The 20428-nt window shown below is 32.2% G+C and overlaps 1 protein-coding gene across 1 annotated transcript in view; it reads left to right on the top strand.

Annotated features, from left to right (window-relative positions):
• Positions 1-20428, top strand: part of LOC108733976 (cubilin homolog) — a 257794-nt gene that overhangs the window by 162096 nt on the left and 75270 nt on the right. Inside the window, exon 2 of the mRNA XM_025974987.1 lies at positions 7263-7310. Coding sequence (XP_025830772.1) covers positions 7263-7310 — 48 coding nt within the window. The remainder of the gene's footprint in view (positions 1-7262; positions 7311-20428) is intronic.

The raw sequence follows: 20428 nt of genomic DNA, 5'->3' as shown, positions 1-20428 counted from the left end.
CACCTTCTAGACGTTCATGCCTGAGAAGGTGTCCTAATCATTTGATTCATCAAAATTATTTAATGCTCTCGACAATTGTTTCGATCTATCTTTAATTCTTGTAGTAATTTGATTTCGCACTGATCGTCCAAAATAAATATGAGTTATATATAAATATACATGTATTGATTAGTTTGGCAGTTGGTAGAACAAATTTATTTAATACCACATTACTTTTTAAAAACAGGGTTCCCAGTATTATTATTATTAAAATCACGACCGTTTTCCATTTTCATAACTTTTATTACTGAATATGATTAGAAAACTATTAAAATCGAAAAGAGAATTTCAATTATAACACGAAAATTCAAAATTTGAGTATATAGAAATAATTGCATTTTACATTTATATATATCTACAGATATTTCTGTTTCAGTTTGTTTCATGTCCAATATTTTTTTTTTATTAAAACGAATGTTGGCTTTCAGATTAAAAGAATGGACGACTGTAATATTCATTTATCCTATTTAGAAATTAGGTTAGAAAAATTCGTAGCACCTGTCGAACGAATAGCAGCAAAACTGTTATTAAAAATAAATCAACTTGATCGTCGGTTTGGAAGGGTTCCAACTGTTCAAGAAAATACACAACGACCCAGAACCTAAAAGAATACTACGATGTCGCTTGCCTAAGGAAATTGTCATTTCCCATGTGCTTTCAACGAAATCTGATATGAAAACAGCATACGATTTCACTTGTTATTCAATATTATTTTTCCGAACTGAGGTAGATGGAACTGAAATTTGAAATGTCAATTTTTAAGTCTCAAATACGATTTGTTAGGTACAAGATGTGAGAAGTATGATCATCTTTCTCTATTATCGTTACATTTGTCACATATTTACTCTTCATAAAACATACTACTCTTAAAACAATTATTGAGCTTTCTCAGTTAATTAAGGAAAAGGTTACCATGTGCTCTATTATTGAATGTTTTGTAAATTTTCTTTTGGTTTAATTATGTTGTTTCACAACCGTTGCACCATTGTTTATTTAAATGGTATATCTGAAAATTTATAAAATTATACTGATTCCATATTATTATTACTATCAGCTTGAAGACAAAAGCAATTCAATTTAAAAAACTAAAACAATAACATCAGCAAACTGTTGTAAGCTCAACGTTGCATATCTTATAAAATTTTTAAATCAAAATTCGTTTGATTATAACACAGAAACCTCGGCGGTTTTCTAATTTCAATTTTTGTTAGCTGTAGGGCGGAAAATTCATTTCTTTTGAAACAAAGCGTAATTTTTAGCACCTATGTAAAATTTAATAATAATTTAATACCCATTCGCAAGTCTTAATTGTCTTTAATGATTAACAAGTCTTTCATTAGATATATGAATTGCTGTAATGGGCGAATTTTGCTCTTTTAGTATAAAATGAAAACACTATGTAAAATAATAATTACAAGCAAATTTACTTAACCAGAATCTTCTAAACGTAATCAATTATGTGCAAGATAGAGATAATTCGAGTCAAAGAAAATTAATTTCAGTTTCGAAGACATAGCTTCTTCGTAAATTACTATTGTGAAACCCACCTCTAACAATTATTTCCAAATTCAAATCACGCTATCTGACAATACAATATATGTAGGTACTTCGTAACGCAATCTTATGATCCCAACTTAATATCTCTCTTTGTTGTTCTCCATAATCTAATATTGAGTATCGCAGGTGAAAATTTATGGTAATATTAGTTTCGCTTAAAAACTCGAACCTTTCGTTATCACTTATGACTGATTTTTCTGAGAAAAATTAATAGAAATTCGAATTAAGGAGAATACAATTTATAATGTAAAACATAAGAAAATAATATTCATTCAGTTTTTACTCATTTGATTCTTTTAGTCTTCAGACTTTACCTCTTGGTTTGTATGTAGGTACAATTATAATATCCAGCAAATTGCATGCGTAATACAAACAGTAGCAGTCGGTTCAAATAATATTTGCGTTTACAATAATTTGATACAGAGTTGGGAAACAGAGTTGGGAATGAAAATAATTAGGTACACGCAGCATGTCACAATTTATTGATGCAGTACCAAACTTTTTATGTTTGATAAGGTGACAGTATAAGTCACATTTTTGTGAAAACTTATTCTTGATTTGGTACAATTTATGAAGATTTTAAACGATAATGATTTGATTGTTGATAGACCTCTTCAAAGAAATTACTTAAAATTAAAATAAGAAATCTGTTGTTTTAAGTAATTCACATTTAAAAGTGAATTGTTAAATAATGACTTGCGAAGTAATTTTTGAGGTTGTATTTCCTTTGGCGAGTTGAGAGTAAAACATTAGCATGCAACGGAAACTGCGCGCGCATCATAGGACAGACTATCAGCTGTAAATGTTAACTGTAACAATAATAAATAAATATGTACAAAATAACATCCAAATAAGTACATACACCGGTTTCTTTTTGTAATTATAACTAAAGATGCAATTTCTCAACTGGTTTATCAAACGAATCAAGTGCCTCAATATTTTCGATAACAAAAGTCAGTAAATATTAGTACACATGAATTCCATAAGGCAATCGTGAAATTGTCTCTTGCCAAGGAATGCCTACGAAATAGGTTATGACTTTGAAATGTATATTTGGAACGTTGCAGACGAGCGCATGTATGTGACTTACATAAATACAATTATTATCTGCGTATTGTAGAGATATTTATTATTCGTATATATGTATATTTAGAAAATTTCGTATTATTTTATAATAGAGCATGACATAAGCACATTATGTGATAACTATCAGCACACTATGTCGTTGGGGTGTATAGTACACTTCTGCAGACTTTATTATTATCCCTGGTCCAAAACCATGACACATCCATAATATGCAGTTCACATAGATATATTACATCAACATATGCGTATTTGAACGTACTCAGTATGCATAATAGATATTTTTAAGACTTTTCATCTACACGTCGAGAATCCAATGTTTTAAAGAATTTAACAGAGAACGATTTTTCGTAAGGATCTAGCGGGGTCTTTTGGTTGTACACATAAAAAATTAAGCTCTGTGTAATTGCGACGAACTTTTCAAATTCTTACTGTTCTATTCCCTTTTATTGCTTTTCACCCTATTTATTTGCCAGTGTAAAAAGAATATAATGAAAGCATTTTCATTTGCGTTACGATGGTTTTATTGAAAATTCATTTCGTGACGGAGATTTCGAATTATTTTTTAATATAGTTTAAGTTTTCAAAGCTTTGTAAAGAGAAACTCAATTTATAACTTCTAATTAAAAATGTCAAGCAGACATGCCTATAGAGGCACAACTTCTCCAATTATCGTAAACAAAAGGTTTAATCGATTGTTTCTTTTGACAGAATAACAATCAAGTCGGTCATACTTTTACCACTCGAAATTAACAGGCGGTGTAAAATTCCTTTACAAAAGTTGCTTTGAATTATACACCGTCAGCGTGACGAAAACTGCTGAATAGATTAAGATAAATATATTTAGCTTTTCATCAATACATTATTGCTCGTTAGAACCGCAGTGGTAGAGATTATTCCGAATTTCATGGGCCTGGGCCTTAGGCTGCGCTTTGATAAAACTTCATTGATTTCTATCTCTTAAAACTATTGGCCGTCATNGAAATATAAAATATTTCAAAAATCAAAACTTCAATGAGCAATAAAAAGTAATGACTGTACAAGTTCTTCATAAAACCAAGCAAAAATACCAAGACATAAAAAATAACTTCGCTCAAAATGTTACCATGTGACCATTATGAAAAAATTACCCTAAAATTACATAAATGAACAAAAGGCCAAAAATGCTTGACTAAATTATCGAGTTAAAAGTCATAATTAGTACTAAAAACTTCTAGTAAAATCATCGAGCCGAATAAGACTAGACCATAAGACACAAAAAATTCACCAGGCAAACAACCAGGAATCGGCAAACACCAGGTCTCCTCACGAAGACTCGGAAGAAGATGCTCTATTCAGGTTCGTCCTGATATCAACACCAGGACAGCCAATCAGAAGTAGAAATCCGTTACAATGCCTTATTTGGAGAGCTTAAGCCAGGAAAATTTCCACAGCTCGCGAAGGACCTCGACCGCGCAAAGCAAACTCATATCAACAAGAGGAGAATAAAAATCGCAACCTAGCACAATATTAGGAAATTTCCTTATGATGAATAACAGAATTTTTTGAACGAAAACAAACCGTTACAGACTACAAGTAGAAACAGAAGTAAAGAGAAACAAAAAAGTCCTAAAGTATATTACTGATCGCAATTAGTAAAACATGTGGGATGTTCTGACTATAGGCAAACATTGGCCCAGGAGAAGGGATAGAGGTGGGAGCAGTTTATAAAGAAAAACTGAGGAACGTTTAGTCAAAGCAAAGATAAGGACTGGTGTTATTTCCAGAATATAATTTTGACGCGACACGACATTACTGTAGTAGATTTTGTTGAACAAGATTAATCACTTAACGGAATGAACATGGACAAAGCGTAAAACCTTGACGGAAGAGTTATAAATTGTTCTCATAAAATAGTTGACCTATTTAATAAAATAACTTTTACAGCAATGCCCGTACCTTGTAGGTTGTCATTTTTTAAAATTATGCTAATTAGTTAAAATAGCGATTTGACTATTTTGTAGTAGACCCATCAACTTCCACATCCAACCTATTTATTACCATGAAAACTTATTATTAAATGGATTTCAATCAATTAATTCGTATGAAGACATATCTACTAGAAAACCATTTATTTTGAAAAAATATCCATCAAGAGACTTATTTAATTTAATCGTCCAATTAATGTATTCTAATTTTGAATAGTGGATTTACGGTTTAAAGGCCAATTAAATCAAAAAGGGTTGAATATATAATTGTGATTAAAGAAGGACTTGTGGACTTATTTAACAATAATTATTTCCAATTCAATATTTTCAGAAAAATGTAAAATTTTATTCGGCAGTATTATTGCAGTTCAGCGCCTAATAAATTGTTGAAATGCGAGCTTAACTATAACATTAGCAAGCACTGATGTTATCGTAAGAAATACATTGATAACATCACAATACATGCACAAATTAATCATATTTAATATGTATAGTATGCACTATTTGATTGATTAAAATAAGCTAACGTAATTACGGTAATACTTGTGGTTTAATTTACATTTTATTGTGGAACAATATTATACCCAGCGAATTCGATAAAATTTTATTAGCTTTTCGGACTCTGTTTTGTTAGCAATCCCATGGATACACATAAGTACTCAATTTGTATACAAATGAAAATTACACGGGCAAATAATTTGTTAATTCGTTGAATAAAAACAAATGCAAGTCCTAAACTAACTGTTTTCATTCAATTAANCCACGAAAATTTCCACAGCTCGCGAAGGACCTCGACCGCGCAAAGCAAACTCATATCAACAAGAGGAGAATAAAAATCGCAACGTAGCACAATATTAGGAAATTTCCTTATGATGAATAACAGAATTTTTTGAACGAAAACAAACCGTTACAGACTACAAGTAGAAACAGAAGTAAAGAGAAACAAAAGAAGTCCTAAAGTATATTACTGATCGCAATTAGTAAAACATGTGGGATGTTCTGACTATAGGCAAACATTGGCCTAGGAGAAGGGATGGAGGTGGGAGCAGTTTATAAAGAAAAACTGAGGAACGTTTAGTCAAAGCAAAGATAAGGACTGGTGTTATTTCCAGAATATAATTTTGACGCGACAGGACATTACTGTAGTAGATTTTGTTGAACAAGATTAATCACTTAACGGAATGAACATGGACAAAGCGGAAAACCTTGACGGAAGAGTTATAAATTGTTCTCATAAAATAGTTGACCTATTTAATAAAATAACTTTTACAGCAATGCCCGTACCTTGTAGGTTGTCATTTTTTAAAATTATGCTAATTAGTTAAAATAGCGATTTGACTATTTTGTAGTAGACCCATCAACTTCCACATCCAACCTATTTATTACCATGAAAACTTATTATTAAATGGATTTCAATCAATTAATTCGTATGAAGACATATCTACTAGAAAACCATTTATTTTGAAAAAATATCCATCAAGAGACTTATTTAATTTAATCGTCCAATTAATGTATTCTAATTTTGAATAGTGGATTTACGGTTTAAAGGCCAATTAAATCAAAAAGGGTTGAATATATAATTGTGATTAAAGAAGGACTTGTGGACTTATTTAACAATAATTATTTCCAATTCAATATTTTCAGAAAAATGTAAAATTTTATTCTGCAATATTATTGCAGTTCAGCGCCTAATAAATTGTTGAAATGCGAGCTTAACTATAACATTAGCAAGCACTGATGTTATCGTAAGAAATACATTGATAACATCACAATACATGCACAAATTAATCATATTTAATATGTATAGTATGCACTATTTGATTGATTAAAATAAGCTAACGTAATTACGGTAATACTTGTGGTTTAATTTACATTTTATTGTGGAACAATATTATACCCAGCGAATTCGATAAAATTTTATTAGCTTTTAGGACTGTTTTATTAGCAATCCCATGGATACACATAAGTACTCAATTTGTATACAAATGAAAATTACACGGGCAAATAATTTGTTAATTCGTTGAATAAAAACAAATGCAAGTCCTAAACTAACTGTTTTCATTCAATTAATATTTTAATTTTAGATTCATTTGGTCTGTGTATGCACATACGTTAAATTAAAATGTTCATTTTTTAAACATCTAATGCATACGTAATGTACTTAACTTTGTATTATGAACTTACCATAATAACTTTTATTTAACATTTTGCTTTCAATGTTAGAGCGTGTTTTGAAAGTGTATTTACCGATGGGGAGATGATGGAATAGATCAATTTTTGATTATATTATCGGCGATTAACTTACTCCTTACTGTCATCATCATAAGATCGTCAGTCCTAAGACTGGTTGGACACGCACCTCCACTCTTTCCTATCCTGAGCTAATCTTCGCACTTCCCTAAAACTAGAGTAACCCACACCCTTAACTATTTGCTAACACTAATCTAACCTAGGGTCTATCTCTACTTCTCTTAACTCCTGTTTGGGTTTTGATTAGGCTATTTCGGAAAAGGTTTCCCTAATTACTACTCACTGAAGGACTACTTTAGTTTATCATTTTACATTACTAAAGCAACTGGTACAATAATTTTTACTTAGACTGTTCTTTGGTTGCAGGGTTGACAACAATAATCATAGTTTGCGATTCCAATCCAAAAGGTGCAGGTAAGTGTCTGTTAAAAAAAAAATACAAGCTGTAATTATACGCTACTGAAGTGAAACTTCTTTAAACACACAAACATACCGGGATAGGGGTTAATGAATTGGTTTAATGGTATTATTTGTACACTATGAATTTAAATTTTACACTATACATGCCGGAGTTGCCTGTAACGAACGTTGCATTGAAGCGCGCTCACGGCTCAAGCGATCCCCACTACGAACTCGACTACGTGGCCGAGTAGAGGGGGGACATCCGTTGCATGATTTCGTTACATAGCAACTCGCATGAAACGAACTTACCCCAGCGTGCGTAAAGAAGTCTCACTTCAAAAGTTACATTGTTCACAATCAATTCTTAATCTCAAATTACCATCGTAAAGCATACCTATGCATGCGTTTTTCTCATTAAAATAAAGAGAAAGAAAGCAACTTTACCTAGTATTTCAATAAGAAAACTAACAAGAGTATTGAAAAATTGCATACATTATGCATATAGAAATGTTAAATAATATACATATAATATATTATACTTGAAAATACTTTAATTTACAATTCTGTACCATATTTTACATTAAAATCTGATCAGTACTAATTGAATTGAATGCAGGAAAGTGACTGTAGAATGAGGAATGAGGAATGTACCTAAATGATAGGTAATCGTAAAATTAAATTGAAATTTTCTATGTGCATATATGTATACTTATTTGATAAATATTAAATGTAAATACTATTAAATGATAGTCATCAATGTAATGTTTCTAAATTTATATTTTTCTATCAAACACATGAGAAACATAACATAAAGTATTAGAAAGGGAAATACTACAAATGGCGCAGTAAACGCCATCTGTAGCACGATGATACATTTAGCATCGTGCTACAGACGGCGTTTACTGCGTCATTTGTAGTATTTTCTAAAACGCGCTGTTAAGACAGCAGGTAAAAGTTGGTCTGTGTTCTATCGGAGCTGCCTGCGACGCGCTGATGAGATCCAAAAAGATGGAAATCGCAATCCGCGTCTGGCAGTTTCGACAGAATACAGACAACTTCGAATTATTTTATTAGCAAGGGAGTTAGACAGGAGCGCACACTGTCATCGCTACTTTTTAATCTATCCATCGAAGACGCGATCGACTTCATTAAAGCCAGTACAACTGTAGGGATTGATATAAGTATAGGAGTAAAAGATTAGTATGCCTATATTTGCAGATAATAAAGCAGTATTAGCATGTAGCAAGAAGGAGTTAGAGATAGCTTTAAATAAAATGGAAGCGGTATTGACAAACCAGTATTGTATGAAAATAAATAAAGGTAAAACAAAAATAGTGAGTGATTTTAGATATCTAGGATGTCAGATAAGTCAGGATGGAAGAAGTAGTAGAAATTAAGGAGATATAAAGCAGATAAATAGAAAAAAGCAATCTTATAAAAATAAGGTAATACACAAAAATACGATTAACACCTATTCATTCAATATAATACGTATTCCAAGAAGGGGTTCGTCTTAAGTTTTCCTTTATATTTATTTCTTTTCTGATTGAAACGTGGTGAGAATAATATGGTGCGGCGGATCTAATTTAATGTAGGTAGGTGCTTCTCTCTTTACGTGTGTAAATAAAGTGCTCGGAAAGCTCCTTTGGAAGAATGTTGTGTTGTATTCCTGTATATTCAGATTTTACGGAGAAGGAAACTGGCAAGGTAAAAGAAATGTGCTCTTGAGAAATACGCCACTTTACATGAAAAATGATTTTGTTTCCTCCTTTGCAACTCAAAAAAAAAATGATATTGGTTTGGAGTTACTTTCACTCTTTTTCATTGACTTCTTTTAGATATATGTTTATTATGTGTTTGTATACCATTAATGAGGTCTTTTTGTGGTCTTCAGAGAGTATGTTTTACAGGTAGATACAAAGAGTTACAAACTTTTGTTGAATCTTGAAGCAACTGACAAATGACCTACTACAGAAACAGATAAAGACAAATTAATTTTATAGGTTTCACTGTTAAATAATAAACAGTAATTTGTTATTTTTCGTAAACCGATACAAGCTATTTCGTTATAAACAATAACTCATGTCATCCGTTTCAGTATTAAAAATCTGCATTTCATAGTATTTTATACATATTAGTTAATACACCTAGTATGAATTACATTAATAGATAATTATATATGCATATTTACTAGATTTTAGCCGCGGTTTGGCTTGCGTTGAAGTCCTAAATACGTGTCAATGATCATCGATGACCACTTAAACCAATAGTTTTTGTCCTTCGGGAACAGTATTTTTTCTGGATAAGAAGTACTTTATGTCCTTATCTGTACCCCTAACAACGTGTCTACAAAATTTCATGATGATCGATTGAGTAGTGAAGGCGTGAAAAGATGACAAACAAAAAAATTCACAATCGCATATTTATAATATGAATGTCCCTGTCCGTTCACTTTTTGGCCCTAAAGATATTTAGTTTTGAAAAAGAAACATTTTTTTGGCCTTGAAAATAATTTAATTGTTATGTTCTAATCTAAAATTTGAAAAAAAAATGTTTAATAAACTCGGAAAATCCACAATTTCTTTATTTTCTTTTACTTATAAGGAGAAGTGGGGATCCAAAATCAGAAAATTCTACTTATGTACAATATAATTATATTTACACACTCCCTAGGTTATTTCAGCAGTACAGTATCTTCATCTTCTAATTATACGCATTATTCGATGTATCTTTGACCGAGCGACATGGCCTAGAAGATTATACTATTGCTTAACATTTATTGACATTGTTTTTATGGTTTTCTTGGATCATATATAGGCAAATACTAAGACAGTAACATTTTACAGATAATTATTCACTGTCTTGTGTCTTTCTTTAGTCCGTCTCATCGCTTTCTCGCCCCATCCACCACTCACCCTTTTCTACGATTCCTCAAAGGAGGCTGAAGACAGTTTACTGTCTTACTCTGTGGCGTTGTCCAGAGGGACTGCCTGCCTATCAGCATTAGGAGCTAGTGGGAATAAAACAAGCAAAAGTACTTTTCTTTTTAGTACGTCTATTTACAATTATTAAATTATAATGCGATTTTATGGTCGATTTCAGTATAAGTAAGCAATGTTTAACGTTTTTTAACAAAAATTCGGCATTTTATTTTTAGAAATTTATTGAATAATTTAGTTGTTTGTCATAGAAATTAATAAGAGAGTAAGTAGACTAGAGATGTAGAGATGAGTTACAGATAGAAGAGTGATACGTAGTTTGTTTAAAGAGCAATAGACAGTTATAGAGCTGGGGCTGCAACGTAGAGAAGTTAATATTAGAAAGGGAGTCGGACAGGGATGCCCATTGTCACCCCTACTTTTTAATTTATCGCGATCAACAACATTAAAGACAGTACAACTGTAGGAATAGATTTAGAGGGGCAGAAGATTAGTATGCTTAGATTTGCAGATGATTAGCAGTATTCAGATCTAGCAAGGATGGGATAGAGATAGCTTTAAATAAAATGGAAGCTGTATTGGCAAAGCAGTATTGTATGAAAATAAATAAAAGTAAAACAATAATACTTGTATCCAAGGGAAGCAAAAGTAGGGAAAGAGCGAATATAATGATAGGAAACGAAAGATTAGAAGAAGTGGCTGATTTTAGTATCTAGGAAGTCAGATAAGTCAGGATGGAAGGAGTAATAGGGACATAAAGCAGAGGAAAGCGCAGGTTTGAGTTGCCTTCAATAAAAAGAAGTCACTTCTATGCTCACGAACGGTTAATTTAGAAATTCGAAAAAGATTGTTAAATTTGTATGTTTGGAGCGCGGCGCAGTACGGGTTATAAACATGGACGGTTACCGTGGTGGAAAAGAATATCTTAGAATCATTCGAAATGTGATGTTACAGGCGGAAATGAGGATACCGTGAATAAGGAAGGTTAGAAATGAAGAGATATTAGAAAGAATAGGAGAACAGAATACTCTATAGAAGACAATAAGGAATAGGCGAGATAGGTTGGTAGGACACCTCAGGCATGGAGGTCTAGTCAGAAACATATTAGAGGCAAAAACAGGAGTTAAGAGGAGTATAGACCTAGATTATATTACTGTTCGCAAATAGTTAAGGATGTGGGTTGTTCTAATTTTAGGGAAATGCGAAGATTAGCTCAGGATAGGAAAGAGTGGAGGTGCGTGTCCAACCAGTCTTAGGACTGACGACCTTATGATGATGAAGATGATGAGACTATTCGTATAACATAAAATCGACGACATGAGTGCATACCACCTTCAACGGAACGTTTGATAAAAATCCATATTGTTGGTCTGTAAGCCGCGGTATTTCTACATTCAAAAGTGCATGCAGGACATAAAGATGTGCTAAACATGTAATGCCTTTATGAACCGCGAATTTGCAATGCAATGCAATGCTTCCGAAATCGAGCTTCCATAAATGAACGTATAAGGTAAGTACCTACCTATGTAAGAGATTTGTGTGTGTGGGGATGTACATATATGTATTTCAAAAAGGCCCTTTTAATGAATAGAAACCTTGGCCGATTTCCAAATATGCAAACATGTTTTATATGAACCGAATGAACCTTTTAATTAGCAAACTCAAACGTTGAACCTCATCGTAAATTAATTTGAGTGGTAATTAATTACATTGCTATGTATCATACATAGGTAGGTACTACAGCTATACAACATATGTGATAAAAATCATTTAATATCGCTTGTAACTCAAGAAGTATGATGATGATAAAAAATCGAAGAATTGATACACGAAATTCGCTAAATTTCGATACCTTTCGAATGACACTATACTAGACCACATTTTTTAGTTTCCATTTTGACCGTTTAAAATAGGATTTTCGCAGAATGCTTTGTCAATGCGCCTCTAAGTAAGAGTGTGAATATACTCTCAAAATTTCATTGCAATCGACCGCATAGTTTCGGCTGTACATCCATCATCAATCAGATAGTTAGGTTTATATGCCTTTCAAATACTATTATCAGCAACAAATATCACTAGATGACGATATACTGCCTGTAGCTCGATAATATAATCACAATTAGAAATTATTTTTAAATTTCCTTTTACGCAACAACTTCAATTTGGTGGGTGATATATCGAAACTGACAATCACATACTGATAAGAACTAACTAACTAACTAACTAACTTAGTTCAAAATCGCGATAAATATTTAATATAAGTAAAGGTATACTTCATTTACTTTCTCTAGCGATGTACCCCTTCCAATATCTTGGATGCGCGCTGGCAAAATCGTAAGTAGGGAGAAAAAAGCTCATTATACTCTCGGCTCTTGTTCATTAAAGACACTTTTTCATACAGTACCTGCCAAAAGTTTTGTTCAATCATGAATAGTAGTGCGAGTCGAAAATAAGCGTTAAAGCCTTTAATGTGCTTTCAAATATAAATAAACATCTCGTTGATATTTTCAGTAGTAAATGGTACCAATAACAGCACATTTGAGCAATGCAATTGTAGTGGATAAAATGGTCAATTTTTCCGTGCAGTACTGTACGGATTATACGCTCCTCACCGGTTAAGAGTTTGGCCGAGAGTTGTCTCCTTCCTTTTCTGGCCTAGTGCTGTTCTTTTCTACTTTACGCCGTTCAAACTGAAGGTCACATCGCTGCAGTAAGTAAACGAAGTATACATACATAAATACAGTTGTTTAGGAAACTTTTACTCTTACAATAAGGTGAAAGCAATCAGAGCTGGTTAAGGGCGTAAAAAATGTATTGGAATACAACATTGACGATTTGCCTCTACTATAAATCTTTTTCAAGGTAGAGCTTGAATTTCCAAACATTTAATATCACAAAACAGATATGTATAGATATAGTAATAGGTAAATATTATAAATAATTAAACAAAATATTTAAAACAATCTGTGGTTTTTAAAATGGTTTTAACTATTCATTTATTGATTTATTATTTTATCTACATGTATGTGTTTTGTGATATTCATGTAGTACCACCTCGATGGTCTACTGCATCAGCAGTATATTGTGACCTACCTTGAAAAATCCTCAATATTATTATAATAAATCTTTCTACGCCCCTAATAAGCTCCAATTAAATACTAGTCAAAAATGTTGTAGGTATCTATGAATTCTGTTTTGATGTTATAACTGCTATCGTTTGTTTATTTACGAAAACTTTTTTTATATTAAACTCTTATACACCGGTTTTTATGTTCCAGAAAAAAATGCATAATTATTGCAAACGTGTTAACCGGAAGTTCCCAAACCGATGAAGTGCTAATTTAGCAAAATTAAGTCTTAACGAACCTGATAACTAAATTAAAGCACGTTCCGAGAACTTGAGGGTTACAGACTTTTTGCTGGTTTGGCCCTAATTATCCGTAAGGAACTGGCTGATTCACTCTTACCCTCAAAGATTGTTTAGTACATTTTACCCTCTATAAAACGTCTTTTCAACTATCAACCTAACTTATACGATCGCATCTTTTTTGCTACAGTTGGGACGTTCAAAATTGGCATAATCCCAATGAAACTGTAGCACTTACTTTCTCCTTTCAACTTACTAACTAGACTAGAGCGGTTGCTGACATAACGCCTACTCTTACTCACAACAGACGTTGTAGGGAATATCGTAAACATAAAAAAGAGATGTCCGGTAGCAATTGCAGCGGGCACTAATAAAAAAAAGGAATAACATTACACCAATTGATGTGTAACAGAAAGAGATACAGGCAACCAGAATCGGATTTTACAGAAAGTTCAAGATACTCAGAAACTTAAAAAAACAAAGAGGCTTGTTTAAGGATATAATTCCATACAGACAATTATATAGCCGACCCTGATATTTTGCGTACCTAAGCAAACTCTAACCGCTGCATCGTTTACTAATGTTCGTGTACTCAAAACGCAACTAATGACTACAGTCCCAAGTTGAAACAAGAAAGAAGATACATCCATCCTCACAGATAATTTATTGCGACTTTGCCAATGTTAGTCCTCCTAACTATACTATATTTACTGAAGTCTTAGTTTTTAGGATACCATAAATAACTGGGAAGAGAATTTTCCTGTTATAGAATTAAATTCTACTCAAATTTGTTTATAATCCTTTACAGTTATTACAGCCGAATCTAATTTCGAAGCCTGCGCTTGAAAATATCTGACAAATTTTTGGATCGTTGCCTCTCGATCATTTGAGGTGAAAATTACAATAACTATTGTATGGAAAATTCAGAGATAATTCTTTTTTATTATATCTCCCTGTGACATCCAAACAACGTAACCTAAAAACTCCCCTAAACCAGAACTACTTTGTATTGGTTTGTGAGTAATTAGATCGAAATCGATAAAACTATAGGACCTGTTTCTTCTAGTCCCGAACGACTTCGATTTATTTATGCGTTATTTTATTATTACTAGGGGCCACAGATAACGCCATGACGCATAACTTATTGTTAATGCTCAAGTTAACACCAGATTCTCTTTTATTAATGTTCTTTTTTGTCATGTTACAAATGCGTTCACGTTCTTCTTCGTTATTTTACATCTCAAAACGAAACCTATTTTTCCTACATTTGACAAGTCGTCTAAGGACTGTATTCTAAAGAATTTGGTTTTGACTACGCGTTTCTGTCAGGCAGTCATCTAACCGTTTTCAGATTATAACAATAATATTTTTTTTTAACTTGAATAAACGTTTACTTTATGTAAAATGAAAGTGAGTAGATGGCAGTTGTTTTATTTTAAGTATAAAATTCGAAATAAACAACCTGTAAATTTTTTAGTATATTTTACATTATGTCTGTCGCATTTCAATGTTCACCATTTCCTTTATTTTTTGAACACGCAAAACTGAAAACAATTTTTTATCAGTATTTCTGACTGAAGGATTGTGCTACAAAAAACGAAGAAGAATTTTTAATAGCTGTGCCTTTTAATATTTGACGAATCTGCAGACTTTTTAAATCCATTAATGGAAACGTTCTTATTGGCTTCCTCAATCATTTGTTTCCTTTAAAAGTCAATGGAATTTTTATTGTAATATTTAATTTTTTCAGCGAAAATGTTATTCATACATGTAACGGGAGAATTAAAAATCGAAGTGAGTGTTTCAATTTTATAATCACCTCAATAAAACCATTTTATGCTACATGATTCCAGAAAAAATAGCAAAATCGCTATTAAAAACTGTAAAATATAATAAACTTACATGAAAAGAGTGGAAAATAACTCTGAAGTCCATGCACCTGAAACGAAAATTTATTATTAATTGCTGTTGAATACTTATGGGAATTTTGTGAAGCACAAAAAAATAAAGTTAAAAATCCATATTTTAATAGTTTATAACGATGCATTTCAAAAGAAATTTCCAAAAAACATTTTGCTTCAAAATAAGATGTACAATATGATTTCAGTACTTTTTAAGTGTATATGTTAGGCCCGAAGACCGAAAACGCTCAATGGCCGGAAGAAACGGCCACATCGCGTTCTGGCTGCCTTCGAACGCACAGAACGCGTTTTGGCTGTTTTTAAACGCTCGCAACGCGTTCTGGTAACTGTTAAACAGCCGGAACGCGTTTTGTCAATTGTTGTCGGGTATACAGTTAAAATTCGAGTGTGTGAATATGAAAGTGAGGTACCAGCGGACAAAATCTCCTTACGATCAGCATCAACTCAATCATCAGGAAGCAAACAAGGTTTTGTTTTTTGTCAGTGCAAACGAATGTGCATTGATAAAAAATGCAAGTGTCGCAATTTAAATGTACTATGTAATTCGAAATGTCATTCAAACAGTTCTTGTAAAAATAAGTAATATACCTATGTAAAGTACTTGAAAGTTCGAAAAAACCCCTCGTTTGTATTTAATTGTGGTTGTCAAAAATTAAATCGTTTCTAATAAAGTAAAAAAGGCATGAATTTAAGTTTGCGTTGTACTCCACACTAAGTTAAATGTGTCGAAATTCATTTGTTTAATGAATACCTTTTCGCTTTTTCATTCATTCATTCATATATCATATGCTCGACAATATAAGTGTTCAGTGTAACTTTCTTCCTAGAACTGAAAAACAATTATAAGAAATTTAATATTGTTGAAATGATTCGGCGAGAAAAACCGAACCCATCTTTGGTATCCAATTATAGTTGTCAATAATTGAATTGTTTCCTAAAAACTGAAAAATGGATTGAAATTCATTTGTTTTATAAGTACAATATAAATCTCATTGTACGCAGGTAGAAAGCGGCAAATAATACAAGTCGAACATTAGGAACGCGTTGTGAGCGTTCAACAATTGACAAAACGCGTTCCGGCTGTTTAACAGTTACCAGAACGCGTTGCGAGCGTTTAAAAACAGCTAAAACGCGTTCTGTGCGTTCGAAGGCAGCCAGAACGCGACGTGGCCGTTTTTTTCGGCCACTGAGCGGTTTCGGTCTTCGGGCCTAACATATACATACATATAATTAAAAATGCTAATCCTATTGTACCAATACATTTGTACAAAGGTGGAAAAGACGAACTAAAATTTATTCGCCGCTTTAGTCTAGACACACCCTACTAATTTCAGCCACGCATACCTTCACTAATATTGAAAAGACTGTCCGATAAGTACGTTGCATTTTTGAAAATTTACCGCACCAATGCAATATTCAATACAGCCGTTTCCGTTTTATAAGGTAGAATTTTAGTTTGTATCACATACATTAGGTACAGTTAATGCACTTTACAGAATAAGGACGAAATTAGAACAACGAAATGTAGGGGAGCAGCAAAAGGGCTAATTTATCTTGCAGCAGATATATGCTCATACCCATCAACACCAGGATCTTGTGTTTCGTAAACATCTTAATTACAATTTCGTTTCATGTTAGTCAAATATTACCATCATCCTCAACAGTGTATGTCACGTTTGTACGTACCTATGTTATTACTTACTTCATATTAAATGAGAACAACTACACAAGTAGCTCTTTGCCAAAGGTTTCTTATAAATAATATACATAAACTTGTGACAGTACAATCGACAATAAATTAGATCGCAACTAATTCAAAAAAGTATACTTGAATTTATTTATTTATTTATAAAATGTACTATAATCTAATTTTGTGCCATTGCATTTCTGAATTGAATTGAACTTTTCCTTAACTGTTTTTCTTCGATCGAAAAACCTGATCTTACTCTGAAAAGGTCACCATGTGAGTTTTGACATGCAATTATTATTTGTTCAAATTTTTAATTCAACTAATGTCACCCTTACACATATTGAAAAATTATTTTGAAATTCACTGATGTATATTTGTCGAATTCGCGAAGCAATTATCCTAATCAAAGACAAGGACAAATTATTATAAATCAGTCTGATAAAGAAGGTCAATATTAACACTTTAATGAGTCCTATGAATATTGAGATTGAAAATCCGTCGAAATACAATCACTTCATTTACAGAAAATAAATACACTTTGGTAGTTCGTTAATATATGTTAGATATACGATAAATTTGTGTCACATTGTTTTTATATTTAGAAGTCAGGCATCTGGCACTACCTTGTTTCATAATTGATAGCAATAGACATTTTGAGAATTTGGTGTAATTGTTTTACATCCAAAAATAAATCGTCGCAATCATATCTTCGTAACGAAAGTAAAAAAAAATTCCTAAACTCTACTTGGGCTGCAGCAAAATATACTTATTAAACATAAATCTTTAATAAAAAATTGATACTTAAACATGAAACAAAAACCCATTCAATTCTCTACTTTTTTATTCTTCTTCGTGTAGGAATCTGCAAAGGAAGATTGTGAATATATGGAGATAAAGCTATAGATATACAGAAAGGATTTAAGACAATGAACTTTCATGCCATTTCTATTTCCTATGTTTTCTTGATGTTTTTATTTATTATTTTATTCTTTGTGTAATGTAAATAAAAACGATCAAATCAAGCATCGGTCTTGCCCTGTTCATGAACGATTTATGTTTTTTTTTTTAATTTCGTCCCCTGACTTCTTGACCTGATTCCCATCTCGGAATTGTGGGAACGAATTTTAAAATTAAGAGAAATATTCTTGGGATGTTCAGTTTCAAACACGAATCAAAGTTTACTTTTAATTTAGTAACTGAAAACAAGAGGGCAAAGGCAGCTGTATTTAAGAAACAATGTAATCATTTCAGTACGCAACTAAATTTTTAATTATGAAATCCGTTGCATCAATAAATTCTCATTGAGATGCGATGAAAAATTACAAAGAGAAATACCTGTGCTCTTTTTGGGAAGATGTACCTAACAATTTTAGTAGATTTAAGTAAAATTTTCGTATCCCAGCTTTTTTGAAATCTTAACTTTTTATTCTTGAAAATGGTTTAAAATGGGTCAATTTTGAAAAATCTATATGAGAAAATCGGGCGGAAGCTGTTTTGAATAACAGGGGAAGAGGGGAAATTTTACACGCCGCAACCTAACTTACCCTATCTAACCTAGGTTATTGTAATGTTCGTGAGTTTAACAAAATTTAACTTCTAAGACGAAAACTATTTATTTACACTAATTATTATTGAACTTAAAAACACTATTAAATTATTACTAAACTTAGGTAATTATTCTATTTATTTACACTACTGTTACTATTCACTGTTCTATTTATTTCACTTCTATCACTGTCAATTTATTTCTTGATTCACTTCTGCAACGGTCAATTTANTTTCCTTTCGGGAACCTTCTCGAACCGTCCGGAAAAGTTTCTTTTTCTTTGAACTGTTTAATTGCTTTCCCAGAACGCAGGTAGGACACACACATTTACAAATACGGCGCACATGAAGAAAGGCGCCCGCGGCTAGTCAGCGAATCGATAAGCAGCTCACACACACGTATGCCCGATCGCACACAAACACGCTCGTGTTCGCTACATTATATTAATTTGTGTTGTTATGTTAGGTAAGGTAGGTAATGGTGGTTAAAAATTTCCGACTTTCTCCTTCTCTTAGCCCATCTCAAAGGTAAGATTCAAACAAAATATTTAATGCCGTACTTTTACGATCAGTTCCGATCAGTAACTCTGTCAAACCGTCAAATAAACTATTTATTTACAAAACAAGATTACTGAAAGCATTTTCCTCGAATTGTCATTTCGAAGGAAAAAAAGCTCTCTAGAAAAAGCTGTGATACGGGTGTTTTACCAAAGACTACTTTTAAAAAAGACAGATCTTCCTGTTAATGGATTTCAAGACATAACTTTATTTAACGGCATAAAAATCGTTTTGACGTTTCCATTTTCTCCAAACAGATTTTCTTTGACAATTAAAGCAAGTCACAGAGCAGCAGTTCTCATTTCCTTATTGATATCAGTTTTATTTTCCTCAAACGTCTCCTTTCTGATTCAAAGCTCCGAATTTTCATCAAATGAGCTCTCCGTGAATGCATATCTCCGTCGTTCGAGACAGTTGTTGAAAGTTCAATTTTAAAATGAGCGCACAGCAGTTAACTTCGACATTATTAAGATGGAAAATGTATGTTGATTGATGGATGTGTTTATTTACGAAAAAGAATCGGAGAACGTTTGTTTTTTGCCCTACTTTATGTGATATCATTCATTAAACAGAACATGAGGGATCAAATCAATTTTTTATGGTTCATTACACTAAAGAAGTATTAATAATAGATTAGTTTACGGTAATATTACGAAAAATTAAAGTGTGGGGAATCTCCCACGTGTGTGTGTGATTCCTCAAGAAATTCGAAAATAATATATGTATATACGTATTTAAGTTAATTACAAACCAATAGGTAATTCTGGCTCATAGTGAAATACTTCTTATTACTTTTGGAGAAAAATGATCGTTTCTTATATACTATATTTGTTGGTGCATCTATGTCATTTATATAAAATTTCAAAAAAAAACTTAATTAAAATTTTACACATGCTACCACTTGCTGCCATATGATTATTGCTACCATAACTATTTAGAAAATACGAATCAGTAACAGTAATAAGTACTGAGCTTTGGAGGGTGTAAACTACATTCAATAAACACTCGCAGGGTGAGGTTGAGGTAAAATGTTTACGAAACACAATAATTTACCATCTGAAGCCGGTCCTGTGGGTAAATTAGGAAATGGGTGTCTACTGAATAGCGTA

This window comes from Agrilus planipennis, unplaced genomic scaffold (assembly GCF_000699045.2).
Source record: "Agrilus planipennis isolate EAB-ADULT unplaced genomic scaffold, Apla_2.0 scaffold36, whole genome shotgun sequence".
Taxonomy (NCBI): domain Eukaryota; kingdom Metazoa; phylum Arthropoda; class Insecta; order Coleoptera; family Buprestidae; genus Agrilus; species Agrilus planipennis.
Note: the sequence above shows the minus strand (reverse complement) of the source record. Positions and strands in the feature narration are given on the sequence as shown.